The following is a 22,137-nucleotide window of genomic DNA, read 5'->3' as shown; positions in this document are numbered from 1 at the left end:
GTGGCGATTGCACATTAAATTACAAATGAGACCACGAATGCATTCTGACACCTACATTTGACCGTTACACTTCGCTTCACAATCTTAATGACAATGGATGACCACAATGGCCCGTGTGATTGATCGTTAATCTATTTTATACGAGTACAGTCGGCTCGCTTCTTGTAATGCATTAAACAGCTTTCACGTTACTGCTGTTACGAATGAAATGAACGCATGATTGTCATGTAATTGCGACATGTGCGATGCATTTGATGTTGGTTTATCGCAAACTACCAACATAAATAATTAAGTTTTAGTTGTAACAAAACATGAATTACTAGGGAATAATTATGGTTTTTTAAATACAACTTTTAATTATAGGTACCTAATTTATTCGTCTGTATACTATAAGCATACATATTACATACATACATAGCTGCTTTTTTATTTCATCGAATTTTTGGTGCTATAATTTACTTATATTTTTCGTCGTCAACCCGTTACTGTAGCACTGATGAGCACGGGTTATTTTATAATAAGAAGGGTTTAGATTACTTTAGATCCTAGTCCATCACGTAGACGAAAGCGGATTGGTAGATATCATACATCTTTAAGAACTTTTATTAAGAGTATTCAGATGTATAGGTTTTCTCAATATAAGTACATAGATGCCCATAAACGAGGGGATTACAACTGAATAGACAGACATTATTTTCCATGCTATTATTATGAGTTTCACACTCTGTTAACTTCCGGCGTTTAGTGCACCCTAAAGTTATTAAACATCTCTCGTGTAGGTTGAAGCTTTTTATGTTTGATGTATAAAACGATGTACTAAAAACTTCATATATGTATAACATTTTTATGATGATAATTTATGTCAAAGGCACGTGTAGTAATCGATTGTATTATATTTATGATACGCCTATATTTAGCTAAAAAATTAAGTTTACTTAATGAAACTGGTAAAACGGATTGTCGTTTTTAATTAAGCATAACTAAGTTTTTTTCTTTTATCTGCAGGTATCTCGGCCTCACCCGAAAAGGAAACAAAATACAGGAGTAGTGTACAAGAGAATGCAGTTAAGAGGATCACGGTAATTACAGGCTACTCTTTGAAGGGTATTCATTAGCTCCTCTGTGGTGAAACTCTGTCTGAAACAGTACTATTTTCATTAAAGCTTTCGTTTGGCGAGGATTCCAATGAGATTTAATACCTACTGTTACAAGTTGAACAAACGAATAATTCAGTGTTTGTGTGGCGTTTCCTATTATTTTGACTGTAAATTGTAAATGATTTATATCTTCTGTGCTAACGTCTTTTTTCTATTTTCTAATTTTCGCTAAATATGTTCGAAAAATCATGTGTTTCTTAATAATGAAGCTTAGTTTAGTTATTTAATCTAATGCTCTTGTAACATAAAAAACGTTTTTGGCGTCAAAAATAAGACTTTCAATTAATAATGATTTATTTTTTTTTCTCAAATACATATTTTCGGTGATTTAGAATCATCTTATTTGTAAACTATTTTTATATAATTTTTTATTTTCATCCTAACTTTTCGAAAAAACTAGGTACCTACTTTTAAAACATTTCTCCTTATCCCTTGTTGCCTAAAGGAGTATAAGAGTGAAAGTAGCGGCGCTACTTGTTATTACAAAAGGACTGTCTACCTTTAATGAGAAACGTGTCATGCATGATTCTAACGAAACGCAACTTGCATAAACACTGGACGATGAAAATGCAACAGTCTGGCATGAGGCTCGGAATAAGACATTTGAGACATGTCTAAACACTCACAGTATAAATTCGTATTTATACGTTTGTATTGGAAGTTTCACTTCGTATTACTCTTATGTATTTTTTACCTTATGTATATTATGTGAAAAATACCTATATGTAAATAACTTAATGTGTTGTAAATGTAAAAAAACAACATTAAAACATTGTTGATATCAGACAACTCGCCTTTACAAACGACAAACAATTTTATTGTTAGCTATATAATTCACCATATAAGCATAATTAATGACGATACGACAACAAAAGTAAACGCAAAGCATTTGCGCCACGCCGTTCGTTATTTTCGCTAAATGGGCCCATTTGGAAATTAACTGCACGATTGCTCCCGAATAATGCGCCACTGTCGAGCGATATATATCAGGAAAAGCACTAAACAAATGAAGGGGAAGTCGCATGGAGCCAAACTCACAGTACATTGAAGGAACGATTTGGAATGAGCGCCATCTAGCGTCGAGTAGCAGAACTTTTAGAATACAAAATGAAAGTTGTGTCAAAAAATGTAGTTACATACTTTTTATTATATTAAAATCACATTTTTTTTAACCTAGTGAATTTGGAAGTTGCTTCTTTAATATTAGATATTTAATCTCGTTAAAGCAAAGATCTGAGCAAACTAACGCTAAATGTGTCTATCGCCCAATAGGTGGCGCTAGCTGTAGCATTTCAATACTTTCGATATAAAAAATAAATTGGGTTACTTATTAAAAGTAAAAAATATACAACATATTTTAATTACCATTATGTGAATAATCGCCTTGTAAATTATGTCAAATGTAATACACAAATAATATTGTTATGATTTTTCCGAACTTTGATTCTTAATGGTAACTAAATTAATTCATATAGTATTACTTAAATACAACATTTAGAAACATACAGTTAATGACACTATCAAATGGTGATAATTATTAAAAATAACTCACCTGTATTTGCTCCGCAGCTTTCTTTGCAGTTTCAGCATCGACAATGGTTATATCCAGTGTCGTAGCACTTTTTTTCGCCGACTCACTAAACGAAGCCGCATTTACATAATAAGCCGAAGTCTTATCACTTGTTTCTAAAGGAGAGTTAGGAGATAATATACCACTGTCGGTATCACTCACATTTGCTGTTTTTCTGACCATTCCTTCCCCTACCGGCGATTTGAGAGGAATTTTTGACCGATCACTTACGGGAGATTTTACTTTTGAATGTCGTGGAGATCCTTCTGGTTTGAATCCAGTATTTGGATCAAATATCACATAATTATCTTTGTCACATCTTACTCTGTTATTGACAGTTACTGTATATTTTTTGTTTGGGCTTAAATTAAGGAAGGGATCTTCGCTATCTATTGGGCTTTCCGGGATAATTGACTGTATTTTAGGAGATATTTTAGGTACAGATTTACCGTCAATAGTTCGTCTTATCACTGTGTCGTTAGTAAATTTCAATCTAACATATTCATTTGAAATTGTTCTTCTCACGGGTGATGATAATAAAGGCGAAGGTTTGGTTTCTTGTAAGCTGTTTTTTGTTTGAAAGAAATTCATTTTTGGTTTATCCATTGCTCTAGTGGGTGAAAATGGTAATTTTAATTTTGACGTAGGTTTTTTCTTAGAACTATTTGCACTTAAATCCATACTCCTATCTTGTATAGTACTTCTATACACAGGCAATACACTTGATTTCTCTTCAAACCTTGGTTTTTCTTTTGGTAACCTTGAGCTAGTTTTTACGATATCTAAAGATTTATTGAGCTTTTTAATTGGCGCCGGAGTTTTGAGACCTCTTTCCGTTGTCTTCTTAATAACAGATTTTTCTGGTGTAGCCTGTTTAACCTTACCATCCAAAGAGGTTGAAGCTTGGGTTTTAATGAATGTTTTACTACGATTACTTCCCAAAACTTCATTTTGATTGCTAATTACAATATCTTCATCTAAGGAACTTTGTAATATACTATCAATAACTATATCAATTTCACTAGATTCAGAATTACTCTGGGAGGATCTGTTTTCATTAATAATACATGATATTCTTTGTTCTACTTCTACTAGACAATCAGTCTTATCATCATCAATGCTTCTAGAAGTTCCGCTGCCAGAGTCAGATGGCGTTTCCGCTTCGAATATAGCTTCGTGTATTTGTACAGTGTGCGTTGATGTATTTTCCGGGCATGAAGATCGTCTTCTCTTAACCGTTCCGGTTGCTGCAGACGGGGAGTCCCAATCCAGGCTCTGGACTGCACAATGACCAACACTCTTTTTTGAACGTCTTGGGCTTGTCATTATTAAAGTGACATTGTTATAGCACTTTCACTGAAAGGTTGCAAAGCATGTAATTACAGATCGATTAGCTTGACGTTATGTTGGAACAGCGTTCGAATGTCGACACATTTGTGTGGACAGGGAAGGGTGTATTTAGCCACACATACTGTTCATTTGTAGAATCGGACACGAACATGCAGTCGGGCTCGATTGTTATCTAATTACGAAGTTGATGCCGATGCCACATGAGGCCAATGTGTAGGTATTAGCTATTAAACCTACAGTTCTACACTTAAGCTTTATACGGTTATTGAAGTGACCGTACTACGTCCTCTAGAAATTCATTATTTTTATGAGCCAGAGCTTTATTTAATATTTTTTGGTGTTGTTAGTTCATGTTATAAGTAAATAAAGATTTAATAAGAACACTTTAATGAAAATCACGTCGTGCCATACGGACTTAAAATCAAGGTGCTAAAATAACATGCTAGAGTGGAGTTTACGACTATGACAATTTTGGTATTCTTATAATAAATATATCTACTATCCTCTATTTAGATCTAGATTTAGGAATATGGATGTATCTAAACACACACTACTATATAAATGGTCAATAAGATACTCAATATTGCCCCCAGAAAGGCCGGCGTCGAGACCGGAAGACAGTTTTTACCTTCCGCCCTTGCCGCCTGGCCGTTGTCTCCTATCACCTCGACAAAAGCTCTCTTTATTATTCAGAATACTTATACATATGTATTCAGTAACGTGTATATTTTAAATTTTATAAGGAAGATTAAACTTGTATTGAATTTGAATCGGAATAAGTTTCTGATGGAAATATTTGTAGATTATGTTAGCATAACGGAAATTTTAACAAATTATAAACAAAAAGAGTTAAAAAATAAGGAGCTTACTAATACAATATTCTTCTCTTTAAATCACCTTGAAACAAGAAATGTTTAGCTTAAACCTAATGCAGAAATAACAAAAAAATAAACATCGACCAATTGTAGATTAGCATACGAAAGATTTTTAAGTTAGTTTGTTGAAGTATGACGCAAAGTAATGTTATTTTATGACCAAAAAGTATTTAACATGAAACAATTGAAAGCTTGTTTGCCTAAAACGACAAGATTGCCAAATTCAAAGTTTCAACAAAATGAAGTATTCACTCTTGAAGTGCTAAACATAAACTAAATTAAGTCGACTCTACTTCATACAACTGTCACAATTCTGCACCCTCAACTCCAAGTAACAGAATAACGGAACAACGAACTTCACTTGGAAGTTCGTAAGAGATTTTGACAAATTGCCCCCAAGTGTCTGTAGGTAACCTAATTACCCAAAAGTAACTGCAATAAATAACTCTACGGAGGGGCTCGTTACTGCACTTAGCCAATTAGGAGATAGTTTTGTTCCCATGTCGAACTTTGGTTAAATGTTATGAGTATAAGTTTAAACTTGGTCTATTTAAATAGTAGTCCATTTATTAATCCATTTGTTCTTTTCTTTTTTTTTTAATATAGAAGTAGCAGACGAGCATGCAGTCCACCTGATGGTAAGTGGCTACTGCCGCCCATGGACATCTGTAATCAACCCCAGATTTATTTTTTAGGATTAGATATTCCTACCTGAGGTCGGCCACAGATGCGCCGCTACCCCTGAGGACTAAGCTGGAACGCTTCGGAAAAGTATGTCTCCCTTACCACACCCTTCAAAACGAAACACAGCAGCGACTAACACTGCTGTTATGAGGCAGAAATAGGTGTGGCGGTCGTGCCACCGGAGTCGAATCACAAAAGGTTCTACCACCTTCAGTCTAGTCATTCTACTTTGTGTGTTATTATTTATGGTGCAAATAATGTTTATCACGATTTTTACATTTTGCCGTAAAAGTTGTAAATGTTTTTACTGTCTCAGTTTCATATCAAATGAAGATCGGAATTTTTTTCGCACTAAAGTTATTCAGTACATACGTACGAACACGGAAAATACATAAAATTAATATTGGTAAGGTTACATAAACTTTATTTTTACGGATTGTTGGCTAAATATTTGGATGTAGATACTATTTCTTTATAATTACTTACATTTATCTTTACTTGAATATGAATAAAAAAAAGTAACTTAATAAATTGATATTAATACGTACTTAGTTGAAAAATTTATACATTTATATAATTTAAAAGAAAATATATTTTCGTTAACTGGCTATTGCACCTAACCCCAAAAAGGGTTAGCCATTCAAATATTTCTTATCGTTACATTTCCATTCCCTTGTGAACGAAAACAGAAACTTTAACTGCCGGGCCCGTCGCCGTCCGTCTAAGTGATTTACAGGCGCTTTGCGACCCATCCGTGAATATAGCCTTCGCAGGATCCAGTGAACAGAATCTTTGTCCACGGACGGAACTGCTCCGTCATAATATATGACTGTCATAATATACATATATAGACTAACTAATCGTAGTTAGGACCAATACACGCTTCACATTTAACTCACAAGATTGCGTCAATTTTAAAATTTCCTATACTTTTACTTTTTTACAACAGATTGTCATTAGTATTGATAGTAGTTAGTATTGATAACAATCCCTTTTTGTAAAGTTAAAAATAAAGTATATGAATTACCCAATAAATGTTATAGTAACACACAATGACTAATATTTTAGTGTTAATGAACTATAACTCTTTACATATTAATATTAATTTCACATATCGGTAATGGTTACGTATATATGAATAACAATATTAAAATTTTAAATGATATTTTAATTTATTTCTTGAATTTAAAATGAGATTATCGTGAAAAGCACGCCCGTGTTTACGCACAGTCTTTTAACAGAGTAACCGTATTCCTTTCTGAAAACGTAGATCACCTTTCTTCTTCTTCTGTGAACCAACAGAAAGGGACAACAAATTTCAGTGTCGAATTCTAAATTTGAAACAGCCACCCCGACAATATCCGGCTAAATAGGTCAGGAAGGCGAAGTTTACGTCGCAATTTGGCATTAGGGAAACCGAAACGCAGTAAAATCTACGGTATAGGGCTGGAATTAGAAAATTATACGAAGTGAGTTCGAGAGTTACTGAGTAGCTGTACTTTCACAACAAAGGCCGTTGACGGAAATTAAAAAAAAGAAGCTGATTCGAAAGCAAAAGTTTGAGCTCCACTGAAGTCGCTAACTCGATTGAAATTAAGTTAATTTTGGTTCTAACTTTTGGCAGTTGGCTGTCTTAAATGTTGTTTTTTCAGATTTTTGTTGACTTTGTTAACTTAACTTTCGAAAAATAAAATCCAATTACGAAGATAACGGATGTTGCAGATGTTATATGTAACTGTAAAGCATCATTAAAATTGATTTCAAGGTACACACACTGCTCTAGCTCAGAGTATTTTTCCGATTTTTATTTGAATTTGAATTTGACTTCTTATTTTGATGCCGTTAAGTGATATGTCTTTACCCATGCGCACTAAGGGGTTTATGTTGATTGCAAAATAGCTATTGCATGTATCAATCCACACTATTCAGAATAATGAATGAACTGATAACACTGTAATACCTCCACAAACAAATAGATGCCCTTTCGCGGCCAATAAAACAAACTAATGATTTATGCACAAAGTACACAATGGGGAGAATGTATGGGCGTTTTGGCGTGATATTAACACGGCAATGCTGTCGGGAAAGAAATATTATTCGGAATAGTGATGTGCGAGTGTAACTATGCGTAGAGAATACGAATAGACATAAATATTATCGAAGCTAATGTTTTATGCGACTACTGAATAACCTGTTTCGTCGTTAAGCATTCTTATTCGTCTGCCAGGTCTTCTCTCAGATTAAGTAGGGTTTTATGCCATAGTGTACGCTGGCCAAGCTTGGCTTGATTGGCTTTGCAAATAATTTTTCTGTTTTTCTGGATTTATTTGGTAATTTTAGATTTACCTAGTAAATCCAGCAGCAGCAGAACGTTTAACCGGGATAATAATTATGGTTCATACATAAACACCGTACATAAACCCCCTGAAGTTTATCATTTTCGGAGCAAACTGTATATGCGACGTAACATTACCGAATTTTGTATCGTCATCGATATTTTAACTGTCAACCCCGTCCCTATTTGCATTCGTAACGCAGGGGTGGCTCCCCAGCACGTGCATTCCTGCACTCCCATGCACTTGTCTTCGCTCAATTGTACACGCACGCAAGGGGACACGGCGTGCAAGAAAAAACGTGCTTAAATCCGATTGTCTAGCGGTAACGACCATCGCTTAAATATCTCTGTACTTTAAGACTTCATGCAATACGTTGTCTAGTGTAAATTAGATAACGCTATGTTTTACCAAAAGATTGAAGTTATTTTTTTTTACCAAATGCAGTTATATTTAGTTTTTAATTAGTAACTACTGACTCCCCATCACTGCACTGCATCAAAATTAAGTAATTTTGTTTAAAGGTTTACATAATGTACTTGATACACATTTATAAATGAAACTAATTCGCGCTTTCGGTGTCACAAACTAAGGGCTATAAAATTTAATAAGACTAACACATAATCAAAAATTTGTTAATTCAGAATACTGAATAGTGTTTTTGGAGATGATCCGGATGACGGAGCGGGCACTATATCGATTTGATACAGAATGGGTTTCCACAAATATCTAAATGATGAATTTAGATTTCTGTCCCAGGTTTGAGTATTTATGTATTCGTCTATGTGTGTTCAAGGCATCTAAGATACAAGAAAAATCCTAGTGTGGGGTTACGAGTGTGGAGTAGAAAAAATTGTTATTGTCTTTGCCAAAGTTAATTGCAAATATATTTCTCTATACCTATTACATGACGTTAAAAACCCATTCATATTTCCACTGTTGTCGTTAAAGATCTATATCTCATACATACAGTTGGCACAGAACAAATGCACAGTGCATCGCGTAGGGGAATTTTCGATTAAATATTTAGATGAGATTTTTCGTGATCCATTTATCATGGTCTAATTGTGCAGGGGTTGACGCTTTCACTCTAATGGAATGGTGTTTGTAGTTTCCTTCAAGATCTGCTAATCCTTTGATATGATAATGTAATAAGAAAACAGCGTCGATTTCGCACCCTTCGAAATTGAATTGAATGTTACGAGTATTTCGTATTGTGTCTTGTGTCGATGTATGTATACGTTATTTTAACAACATAATGTCCTCTCTATTAAATTTAATTGGTTATATATAATGGTGCTTTTCGTGGCTGAAGTCATTGTTTATAGTAATATGACAGTTTTAACTTGTTGAGCCTGAATGGAAGAACGCATTCTAAATTGATTTTGATTTTTAGAAAACTTTCAAACTTTAATACAGTGCCAGCTAATTTTTACTATGTACAGTTTGCGACAATAACTTAGATACTGACAATATTTTTAGATTAATCCTACAATTATTAAAATGTTAATTCTACCATTTTAAACAAATAGCACAAAGTTTTTTAAATTAAAAATGTAAACTACAGACACGACACAATAAGATTTCAATATGAATGATAATCTCAATAAAGAATAACATTTTTGTAAAACAAATTTCCTTATTAAGTGTATAACTTGAACAAAACCGAAAATTGCTACTTTGCCAAATCAATTGGATTCCTTACAGAAATTTATATAAAATGACAAATCATGTTTTCTATCCAGTATTAAATTTCCATCAAACAGAAGGAACAGAGGTTAATTTCATAGAGCCGGAGAACGAGGCGACGAAATCAAATTTGTACAAAACCGCCCCATAATTATTTTTTCTCCCCGCACCATTCCATTACTGAGGGATCAGCTTGTACAGTCAAATATGTATTAGATTTCTCAATAAATGTCTGTGTTTAGCCTCATATGATGTACATAGCTATTGTAGTTTTAAATTATTGAATTTATTATTGTAAGTCTCGAAAAGCACTTAAATATTGTGAGATACGTTAATGATATATGAACAATAAGCATTATTGTTTTATTAGCTGCGACGCATCTTATTTTTTCCTGATATTTTTTTGTTTGTAACCAATAAAAATTAGTCAAAATACCGTGAAATCATGTCTTCATGTTGCATTTGAACATTTATTAACGAGATAAACAGTAACTTCGTATAGTAAAATTTGAACGTGTAACAATTGTTTGTTACTCATCTTGAATATACTGTATATATATTGATACAATAAAGAAAAATATGTCTACACCTTTTTATTATGCAATCAATCTTTTCACACCATAATAAAATATCCTTACCATATTTTTCACGCTGACTGTACCAGAGTGTCGGCGCCGCAAAACGCCGTAAAAGCGAATTTTCTCATACACACTTTTATAATGTTTCTTGTTTTACTGTTCCCCAAAGCCATATTTTTTACTTAACCATAAAACCGTACCTAAACGTAGGGTTTATACATTTCATGCTGAAACTAATAAACTCTACAGACTCTACACAATAGTCTACGGAGCGAGGAGAGCTTTTTAATTCCGCCCCGCTATTTTTAAAGTAAGAACTATTTGGCGAAACCGACACATTGTTGCACACAACACGAATGTTTTGTACAATTGTGTTTACGTTTATCAAAGACAAGTTATATTAGAATATATATATATATATAGTTATATAAGAATATATTGTTTTATACGTTAATATAAAATATTAACGTACCGTAACGTACGTAGTACAATATAATGATTGGACATAAATTATTTAATTTGATATTATTGATAAGAACGATTTATTTACAGATTTTTAAAATTCCGAATTTAAATTAAAAATCCGTAACATTCAGCATATTTATGGTAACCAGCTCAAAAGCGACCCCTACTATACCGCGCGTAATCCCTCTGCTATGAACCTCATTCCTATTTATATGCAGATTCCATGACCGACCATAAGTTATCCGTTCAAGCCACCGGATCATTCCCTTAATGACGCCCGGATAAACGGAAAAAGTACTTCGGAAAGGGTGCAGTTGTACACACATAGAACCTTGTCGAAGGAAGCGATGAGCAAGAATCAGCAGTGCAGAATTAATTAATGCGAGGCGACATTTCGTTTTATTATTAAATATGTTCGGGGGATTGGCAGATTAATTACATTTGTGGCATGCCTTTGCCGCGTTTGTGTTAATCCAATTAATGAAGAAACATTTTTCTGTGCTATAAGTAGGTATATAAGATTATATTGGAAACTGAAACAACATTACTATTGAATATAGGATAGAGTGTAGAGGCCATATTCAATTCCAAATTATTCAATTGCTAAGCAACTAAGGAAAGCAAACTATTTTTTTTTTATTTTAAAGATATGGAGAAAATAATTATTCAATTGTATTAAAAAACAAATTTTAAAAGTCGTCCAAAATTAAAGAAATATATACTAGATTCATATCATATTTTGATGTAGGCATAAACCATAGACTTAGATTTTTTTTGTAGATGCATAAAACATACGTAAGTTGGTTTGTGATATAAATATGTGTTTTTATTTACGTTTCTGTATTAAAAATAAATAGCAAAGATAAATAGCAAACGTATTTAAGTACGCAAACATATGCATAGTAAGTATAAGTTGAAGTAATTAAATTCTACGCAAGATTAGGCCGATCCGAGCAGATAATTGCGAATTCTTATGTGTATTTTTCAAGAGAATTGCGTCTTGAGATAGCTAAATCTGATTAAATTAGACGTTATTAAGTAGGGGAGCGAGCTTCGGCGAAAATAATGAAAATATTGCCGGCAGACATCAAAAGTCCCGATTAAGAGATTAATTAAACATCGGCCCAATTTAAACAATTGTTCTTATCCAAAAAGTTAGGTATTACTTTCATAATAATAGAGAACTTTTACTTTGGCCAGTAACTAGGCATAAAGTAGATTCTTTTGTTATATCTAATTTTCTGTTATTTTTAGAAGTCAAAAAATAAATAAATATAATATGTATTTTATTATCTATAATATTATCGGTCTCAAAAATGTATTAGTATATTTTATATTTCATTTAAAAAATGTATTCAATGTCTATGTAAGATATTTGTTACAAGAATAATATTGTAGAGAGTTTGGCTGAATAGCGTTCGTATCCTTTGCACTGATGACGACAGTTGTATAAAAACTCTGAGCAACAAAAGAGCGGGAAACCGTAACTGCGCAATTCCCTTGTCTAAGCATCTTATAAATGCAATCCATGCAACTAACGTAAGAAAATTCATTTTGACGGCTACACTGGATTAATTTCTCAAGAGATAATAGATAAGTTATTATTTTAACTGCGGAAATTATTTACTAAGGAAAGTTTGCTCGAATTCCCATTAACTCGTGCACTTAAATTTCAATTCAGACAGCAGATAGAGGTCAGACAGGCTACTGGTCAACATAAGCCTATTGTAACTCAACAGGACTTATCCCTGATCTGAAATGACCGGGGCGCGACAGGCCATAAATTCAACACAAAGTAAGCAGATTAAAGAACATCTTCATAAGGAAGTTTACGTGAGTTAATAGCAACTACATAGATTAGTAAAGATACTTCGCCGCCTTGATATTGAATGAAGCCACAAACGGCTTATTAGTAAGTCCTTTTTTGAATTATTGACAAATAAAAACATTTTTAGAGAAAATTTACAAATAACTAATACTGCGTAATTTACATAATAAATAAATAATTATTTTAAATATTTTAGGGACATTTTAGCACGGAGACGTGGCAAAACTTTTTTACGCAACTAAAACTGGGTACATTTTCTTGTTACGAGTGAGTAATCTTTACTAATCTATGAGCAACTAATAAAATCTATATGTAAATATGCAAAGCGAAAGTTTACATTTCTCTTTTTTGTTTGTGAACAAATGTTTTTACATTTGGTAACTATTACCGAGCTTGAATATTACCAGAATCCAAATTGTCAATAATGAATTTAGTAAAGTTGTGACCTCTGGGCGAGTAGTAGTAATTAACCTTCCAAGTTGTTATTATTATCGATTTGTTTAAAATGGATACATTATATAGGTACCTACATTTTGTCACAATTTACAATATGATATTATTCACCAACTTGTTTTGAAATTAAAATAAATGAGATAATCGTACATTTTCATAGTTTTAAAGTGTAACAACATTAACTCAAGATGCATGTTAAATACGTATTAGCTTAAACACCTATCAACTAATACTAATAAATAGTTAAAGTAAATGTTAAAGTAATTTAGCAACGTAGTTAGCTAACAATAGTGAGCCTGTTGTAACTCAACAGGTATTAACCCTGATCTAAAATGACCGGTGGTCGACAGGCGATAAATTAACAAACATTCAACCGTCAGAGTTTACCGCCAACCAATCATTTACTCGTACCTGTAACTGAAAAGTAAGTAGCGGGGTTATAAAATAAACACTTTTAACATGCTTTTATGGTAAGGGGAGAACGAACGTATGTAATATGTATGGATTCGCAACTAAGGTAAAGTTTAGCGTAGTTTATCTTTTCACTTTTATATGCCTTCGGAAGACTAACCATAAACCTGTATTAGATTGATACCCACACGTCTATAAAAAGTTTTTATGCTTCTTTATTAGGTTATTTATTTCTTTATAACCATTCGCCTTTCCGATGTTTATTCGAGCGCGACTTTTGTTTTGTTCCTTGATAATTATCTATGTTGCATTAAAGTTCAATGTATGTCGGTTTAGTGATGTCTAACATTAGCCAGCCAAATTAGTGTACCTATAGGCAAACAGGCCGAATTGTAAGAGAAACTGTTTTATCCTTTGGCAACAGGAATATAAGTAGACGAGCTTAATAATGCCCTAAAAAATATTTTGTAAGTATATTCAGAAATTTTCATTTTAAAGATAATATAAATAATAATAATATTTCATTTTAAAAGTGTAACATAAATAAAATACCTACGTTAAATCCTGGCCATTGAACAAATCTGGTACTAATTCGCACACAAGAATTCGAATTAAGCGGCGCATTACATCGAATAATTGTTGAAAACGGCGTTCAATTCGATCAGTGAAGCAAAATTGCGATTGACTACGAATATACACAGTTGCCAAACCACACGATCGAACGAGCAATTCCCAGTAGCTGAATAATTGGGAAATAAACGGTCGGTAGCGCCAAAATTGCGTCATCACGAATTTTCGTTTATACACAGTTTTATATCTCACATTAAAATTTGACATACTAGACCTTAAAGCAAAGATCTACCTACCGCAGTGTATCGGTTTTTTGGCAATATTATACTGAAGAACTCTTCCTAGTTCGATTAACCTGAATCTGCTTGAGTTAAATCGTCTTAAAATTCTATAAAAATCAAATAACCCTATTAAAACAAATTGCTTATGTTCTAAACGATAATAAGACAGTTTAAGTATAGGCAATTTAAATGAAGGTCTTTACCTTATTAAGTAATAACCATTATCCATTCTGATTACATAGATCAGTTAACATCCGTTTCAATTTACGATAAGATAAGCGTAACGCAAACAGAATGTTAATTACATTTACATAAGTGATGTTGCTTCAGTTTAAAATCAATTAAGTTACAATCACTTGGTGTTAAGATTTAAGAAACCAATTTACGTAGCTACTAGATATTTTTAAGGGGGTTGTCTTGGAGTGTGATTGTTTTGGTACGTAGCCAAAGAAAAGATAAAGGCCTTATCGGAAAGATAAGTCTTGCGAAAACCTCGCGAAAGTATTGTAGTTGCGTTTGTTTTATATTTTCTAATGTAGCAGAAGAAGTACATAAAAGTATCCTTCATATTTAAATACATGAGTTTATCAACGAATTCAATACAACAAATTGTCTACTAACAAAACTCGTTTATCCACCCATTTTAAAAACGAAATCTAACCAGAATAAATGTAAGATATCAATAAAATAGAAACAATAATAACGCACATCATTACAGGTGTTCAACAAAACATATTTCTTTGAACTTAACAAGAACTGGCACAAAAGACACGTAGGTACTAGAAATAAATTAAATGCAGTTCTTCGTTGTATGAAAAACGATCTCACGGAAAAGATTCTCCGCTTACAGATTTCAATTGCCTGCCTTCGTTTGTAGAATGTTAATTATTTACCTTAACTAGCTCGAAGTTAGGGTACTTATCGCAGATTTTGTAGTTTGCTCTTCGCTTTTGTTATTCTCTTTTTGAAGTTGCTTTAACATTCAACCATTTAATAAGGTGTTTTGGTTTGAATAGGGCTTAATACTAAAGTTATAACTTTGTACTTTTTAAGATTTAAGCATTTACCTATTAGTAATATGAAACTATATCCATAAACTACTTTCTTGGATTTTGTAGCAAGATAAAAATGTATTTTTTTTAAAAAACTACTATATATTGCATATTCTATTTATAAGGTACTAGAATGGTTTTAAGGATTTGATATCGATATTATGTTTTAAATGATTTAATATTAATAAATTTAAAAAAATGAGACGTTCGCTACCCTACTAGGTAAGGTCAGTGATCGAGTGAAATAACATTTGTAATGAACGTATTTTAACCTTATAAGCAAACACAAGTAATCTTATAAGCAGCAATTGAATTCAATTTCTCTTGAAGTACCTAAATCACTTCAAGTCGAAGCATGCGTGCTCAACGTCAATTAAAGGCATAGGGTAATTATAAAACAGCATATATTTACGATCGTAAAGACAACAGTGCGAGGGTGAGTAATAATTTACGGCCGTCCTTGATTTTAACCCCGTTTTACTAGCCAAACTTCCCTAGTTTTGGTTCCAATATGTAACCAACTTACTAATTTACGAGTTTAGTTCACAAGGTGTTTTAACTACATTATGTTACGCGTACTATAAATATTGGTTACGTGACAGGTTTTATGACAAAAGGTCGCAAAAACGTTTGTTTGGTAACGTTATACCCATGTATGAATAATAATGAGTTATGTTGACTTATGTTCAAAAAGAAAAAAAAAGATTTCATGTACTTTACAGTTTTTAAATAAAGTGATTTATTATTTGCAATAATACGCCCATTATTTTTTAAAACAAAAAAATCGACATTTAACAATTTCGATCTTTAATAGGCAAAAAATTAGATAGTTTCATTATTAATACCGAACGCATAACACGTCAGGATAATGATAAAGCAAAAAAATGCTTATATCAGTTTGCTGCCATAAAAAAACATCTACATTACCGTACATTTGTGTACAACGTTATCAAGAATCGATATTAAAACAAAGCACTATCGAATAACCATCAGTACCGGTTCGTTAATATTTAACGATAATTCTCCCTAATACCCTACTATTATAACTACATTATCCGATCGAAATATTTGTCATCAGCATGCACCTCAAGCTTTCAGCGTCTAAATTATTCATTAACTTGGAAAACAGTGACATTTCTCATCAGGGCGAGCGAGTTTGCAGACGAACTTATACATTTTGTAAAGAAGCTAGTCTAAATCAGATTGCCAAGATTTTATGTTATTTTCTAGTCGTAAAATATTACATTATCAATACCTTCGTAGGCACTGTAGTAAATTAAAATATGAAGATTTTTTTATGTAACAGGATAACTATTAAAAATAAAGGTTCATAACATTGTCTGTTCGTACTCTACTTATTTACATATCAACTAACTCAAGTTAAATGGTCTCGTTATTGCTATTAACAGCTAATGCGGCATTTATTTTTCCGTAATAAGCAGGATTTCTTAAGCCTTACCATCAACCCATTCAGTTGCAAGATATGATCCTCGCATACACTCGTATTAATTATGTACCAACATACAAGCAAGAAGCAATAAAAGCTTCTTAAACAACAAGAAAACATTATGCCTACTTCGAGAAAAACGTCATATGCTCCAAATGGAACCCCGATGTATCTTTCCGAATTTTGGAAAGTATTTTAGCTATTGCGAGTCCCGTTAACTCAGTCCGAGGTTATGAGATTTTCGATATTTATGTGTAACGCGCGCTCCGATCCGACTGTCGAGCGCTCAATAAATAATGCCAAAGGGTTCTAATATTGTTAACTCACGCGACTTCGAACAAAATAAGGTTTCATGGTTTTATTGTATCTATACTTTTAAGCTATTGCATAGCTTTTATCGCGGGCTTTGAGCGCGGCGACCGAATCGAGAAATTCCGTAACGAAAATAAGTAACACCTTTCAACAACTCGGTTGCCTGGAGACTTGATATCCAACTATCAAGTCTCCAGGCAACCGAGTTGTTGACTGTCAATAGAAAAATATGGTTATAATTGAATAAAGTATTATTTTACATTCCTTATTATTTTATTTGATATTGGCGACGAGATGTCGAATGAACTAAAAAACAATAAGAGCACAATAAGAACAAATACGAGCCACATTACGTGGGTTAATGAAACGAACCGAAAATTACATTTCGGGAATAGAAAAAATTGACAATGAAGAAATAAATATACGACTGTATTCTTTACAAGAAAATTTGAACAAATTCTACGCGATTCAAGAAAAAATTGAATGGCTTACAGAAGAAGAAAATTTAGAAGAGGAAATAAAATACAGGTACGAATTTGAAGAAATATATACAAAGCTAAAATTTAAATTTTTGAATGTACAAAAAGAAAATAATCGGCTAATACCTGAATGTTCTTTTATATCAGCAAGAGCGGAAGTTTATTTGATAAACTGTTAACTGTCAAGGCACGCTTGAGACGTACACCTAATACAAAAGAGTTATCACCTTATCAGTTAATATTCGGCAGAGAGGTAAGAACCTATATGCATGCCTTATTTAAGAAATCCGCCCCACTATCCAGATTACATTACAATGCACCGCCAACGCAGGAGTTCGGACAAGGTGATAAGGTACAAGTCCGCAGTTACACCAACCCAAGAGTTAAATGGGAGTTCGGAGTCGTCATCCGAAGATTAGGTAGACTCCATTATGAAGTCAGAACTGAAAATGGCATACTGGTGCGCCGTCACCTTGACCAAATGCTGCCGGCGCCCCTGGTGGTGTAAGTGAAAATAGCGGTGGAGGACTGTTGGATATCAAGTCTCCAGGCAACCGAGTTGTTGACTGTCAATAGAAAAATATGGATATAATTGAATAAAGTATTATTTTACATTCCTTATTATTTTATTTGATAACCTTAATTCGTCAACTTGAACACAGATGGCAGTAATACACATTTTTTTATAATCCGTGCAGAAATCTTAAAATTGCGTGAAGTATATTTTATATTCCCATTATAAAATTCAAAATTATATTACCATATTATCCAAATAATATGTTTTATCAACATAAGCTATGTTGAATTATGGATTGATAAAATAACGTAAAAGAGTGTTTGTTATTTTTAAACGTACAATTACAACTGACAGACTTGACAGCACAAAATCAAAACGCCATTATGATTTATGGTACAAATAATTTGTGTACAAAGTGTTTTAAATATGAATAAACAAAGTGCATTTATTAATGAAAAATGCGATGTACCTGTAACATTCGGCCAAATGTCACAGGCACATCGCATTGATCCATTTATATTGCTGGTTGTTAATACTTTATGTCACTTATTGAATACTTTTCTATTTTATATTTTAGAATGTTCAGTCTTGCTTGAAGTTATGAAATGTCAGCTGATATTTGCAATGTCTTATATAATGGAGATATGATAAAATAGTGGATAAAGATGTATTAATGTAAATGTTGATGATTATGGAAGAATATATTGTATTTCTGGAATTCCTTCTGAGCGTTTTCATAGCATAAAAAATGCTATGCAATAGCTTTACCGCGGCAGTCTCCGAGTGCCACACGTATTTTTTTATAATATAGAAGTACAAACGAGCGTGCAATCCATCTGATGGTAAGTGGCCACTGCCGCCCATGAACATGTGTTATTAACGCATTGATAAGTTTAGATTCCTACCTGCGGTTGGCCACAGATGGGTAGCTACCCACCCTTAAGGAGTAAGTGGGAATGCCTCACATAAAATAATTGAGATAAATAATAATCTATATTTTAATAGCGCAAAGCTCGTATCTTTAGCCAGTACTTAAAATCGTTAATACAGATAAGTTTTTGTTAAGTCTCAATCAAATGAAATAAATGAGCGATAGCATAAGTGATGATAACATTCATTCACATATCCACAAGCCTCTTTAGCTCAGTGGTAGAGCACTGGTCTCGTAAACCAGGGGTCGTGAGTTCAATCCTCACAGGAGGCATCATATTGTACGAACCGACTTTTTTTTTAATTATTTATAATTAATAAATATTTAAGCAACTTAATCTGGAATAGATTATTAGTAATAGTATGAAAGTTTTTAGTAATAAATAGCATTTTTTATATTTTAAAGCAGGAAAAATATGAGAAATAAAATATTATGAAAAAAAACCTATTAACAGACCACAGACCTGTATTTGTTTTGTAACAGACCTATAAAATGTAAACAATTATTGTTTAAGTTCAGAGATTTACGTTACAAATATTTTAGGTTTAATGTACTCGTATGTACGGTAATATATAAAATAACTAATTCTCAGAAGCACTCTACTTGAAAATAGTTTTTGTACAAATAATAAAAGATTTTCATAGTAGCGTTATAGCATTTTAAGTACAGTTATAATCCGTACGCTTAATCCGTAGACTAGGGCAAAACAGAAAGATTTTTTTAAAGAAAAGTCTGCGTAAAACGCTGTAAAGGCAAATCGCTTACATATGCTTGTCAGGTGCATCGGCAATTTCATTGGAAGGAGGTAGTCAGTAGAGGGGTCTAGACAGGCCGGCGGAGAATGGGCGGAAATACTCGAAAACCTTTTATTTTATTACCCTCTTCAAACGATTTTTCCGAGCCTATTATAACGGTAAGTAAGCACGTTTCAATTTAATGTTTCTTGATAACTCGCTTGTGAACGAAATTTGGAAATTCCCAAACTCTTACAAACGCTAGAAACAGGAGTGGGGTTTCGCTACAAAACTGTTTTTAATTAATTACACAAAAGTGTCGAGCCTTCAAAAGTATTAATGATCGTTTTATAATACTCATGTTTGTAACAAACGTGTAATGAAATTCAAAATTATATCAAAAGTAAACGTAATCGTATAAAATTTTATTACGAGTAAGTAGGTACTAATTATATTTAACGATTTTAACTTTTAAGTGTCGTTGTCAAATTTTCGGCATTTTAACTCATCATTTTACTGAATCATCATCATCATCAACCCATTATTGTCCCACTGCTGGGCACGAGTCTCCTCTCGTAATGAGAAGGATTAGGCCATAGTCCACCGCGCTGGCCAAGTGCGTATTGGTAGACTTCACATACCTTTGACATTTGTTTTTTTTTCTTTTTGATGTGAAACATCTATAGCCGCACGTAAAAAAGATTTCTGGCGTGGCGACGATTACCTTTAACTACATAGACAAATGTTCTATAAGGGACAGAGCTATTAGAACAATGTGATAAAAAAAGACAACTAGTGTTTGACCTTGCGTTTCAAGTGTACGCAAACGTAAATATTGACCATGGAATATAGTGACCAATGATTACTTCAGTCAAAACGGGACATCGATTTTTTTATGTCAAATACTTTTTACTTGAAAAAATATAGTTAGAAATAATAAAAAACACGCTTTTATGATAAAATTAACTAAAAAGTAGAAAATAATTTTCAATCTAGGAATCATTTAAGGAAAAGTAAATAGTATAATTGTGCAAAAAATGTGGGGCGCTTTATGAAAACTGATAAATGGAGCACCCCATGTTTTTTTCACAATTATAATATTTACTGTTACTTAATTGACAATGGCAACGGTTCATTTCGGAGACAACGGCACGAAGCATCGAAAAAAGGGACTGTCCCGTTAAAAACGGGACGTATGGACGTATATTTCTCATTGATACTCATGCTTGTCAAAGACAATGAAATAATGGAACAGAAGGTAAAAAATGTCCAGAACTGTCGATAATAGTTTTAGTACATCGTTTACGTAGAAATGTTATAGTACAGTTTAACTAAATAAATTATTATTATATAAATATATAATTTGATGAAAGAATGTATCTATACAGATGTATCGACTGGTTTAAAATATACGATTTAAAAATTGTTTATATTTATTATCGTATATTAGTAAAGATTACTCACTCCTAACAAGAAAATGTACCCAGTTTTGAGAATTGAAATAGTTGCGTAAAAAAGTTTTGCCACGTCTCCGTGCTAAAATGTCCCTAAAATATTTGAAATAATTATTTATCTATTATGTAAATTACGCAGTATTAGTTATTTATTTGTAAATTTTCTCTAAAAATGTTTTTATTTGTCAAGAATTCAAAAAAAACTTACTAATAAGCCGTTTGTGGCTTCATTCAATTTCAAGGCGGCGAAGTATCTTTACTAATTTATGTTTATTATTTTCAGTTTTATTTTACACACGACCATTAATTGCAAAGTTGTGTACATTTTATAAATGTACTAGCTGACCCAGCAAACATTGTGTTGCCATATAAATAAAAAAAATGTTAAGGGTGAACAACCCTTATCACTTAAGAGATATGAAAAATAGATAGATAGTAGCCAATTCTCAGACTTACTGAATATGCATATAAATTTTGATGAAAATCAGTAAGAGCGTTTCGCAGGAGTACAGTAACTAACATCGTGACATGCGAATTTTATATAATCTTACCGTGGTCTTTTTGAGGATTAATTTCTGGCTATACAAAGATTGTTTATTAAATTATGTTTAGGTTAATTTATTCAATTAAAGAAATTTTAAAGTACCGTAAACTATCCTATATAAATTTTATGGTAATATTTTTTATTATTTACCACAGATATCGAAGAAAATTTAGAGATTAGGATACAGAATTTCCCATATATCGATTTTATTTTATTAAAATAAACTATAAAAAGTTATATTTTGACTAAAACACACTAATATAAAAATTAAGCAGTGGGATCTTAAACTATAACATACACGTATGAACATCGTGAGCTTCAATAAAATGTCACTTCTGTTCTGTTGATCTATGACAGTTCAATTCAATCAATGAAAGTTTTTGTCAATGAAAGTGATAAAGACGCAAAATGCATGGTCATGCA

The 22,137-nt window shown here is 32.5% G+C and overlaps 2 protein-coding genes and 1 non-coding gene across 3 annotated transcripts in view; 1 reads left to right on the top strand and 2 right to left on the bottom strand.

Annotated features, from left to right (window-relative positions):
- Positions 1-22,137, bottom strand: part of sick (sickie) — a 306,579-nt gene that overhangs the window by 262,450 nt on the left and 21,992 nt on the right. The window lies entirely within an intron of this gene.
- On the bottom strand, positions 2,192-4,053 carry LOC140747404 (uncharacterized). Its single transcript, XM_073079838.1, has 2 exons — positions 2,710-4,053; positions 2,192-2,230 (listed from the first exon to the last, which is right to left on the bottom strand). The coding sequence occupies exons 1-2, from the start codon at positions 4,051-4,053 to the stop codon at positions 2,192-2,194; spliced, it is 1,383 nt and encodes a 460-aa protein (XP_072935939.1).
- On the top strand, positions 19,184-19,255 carry TRNAT-CGU (transfer RNA threonine (anticodon CGU)). Its single transcript has one exon. It is a non-coding gene; the product is annotated as a tRNA-Thr (tRNA).

This window comes from Epargyreus clarus, unplaced genomic scaffold (genome assembly GCF_041222505.1).
Source record: "Epargyreus clarus isolate Ecla_fem2 unplaced genomic scaffold, WU_Ecla_fem_2.2 ptg000014l, whole genome shotgun sequence".
NCBI classification, from domain to species: Eukaryota; Metazoa; Arthropoda; class Insecta; order Lepidoptera; family Hesperiidae; genus Epargyreus; species Epargyreus clarus.
This window is presented reverse-complemented; position numbering and strand designations above follow the sequence as displayed.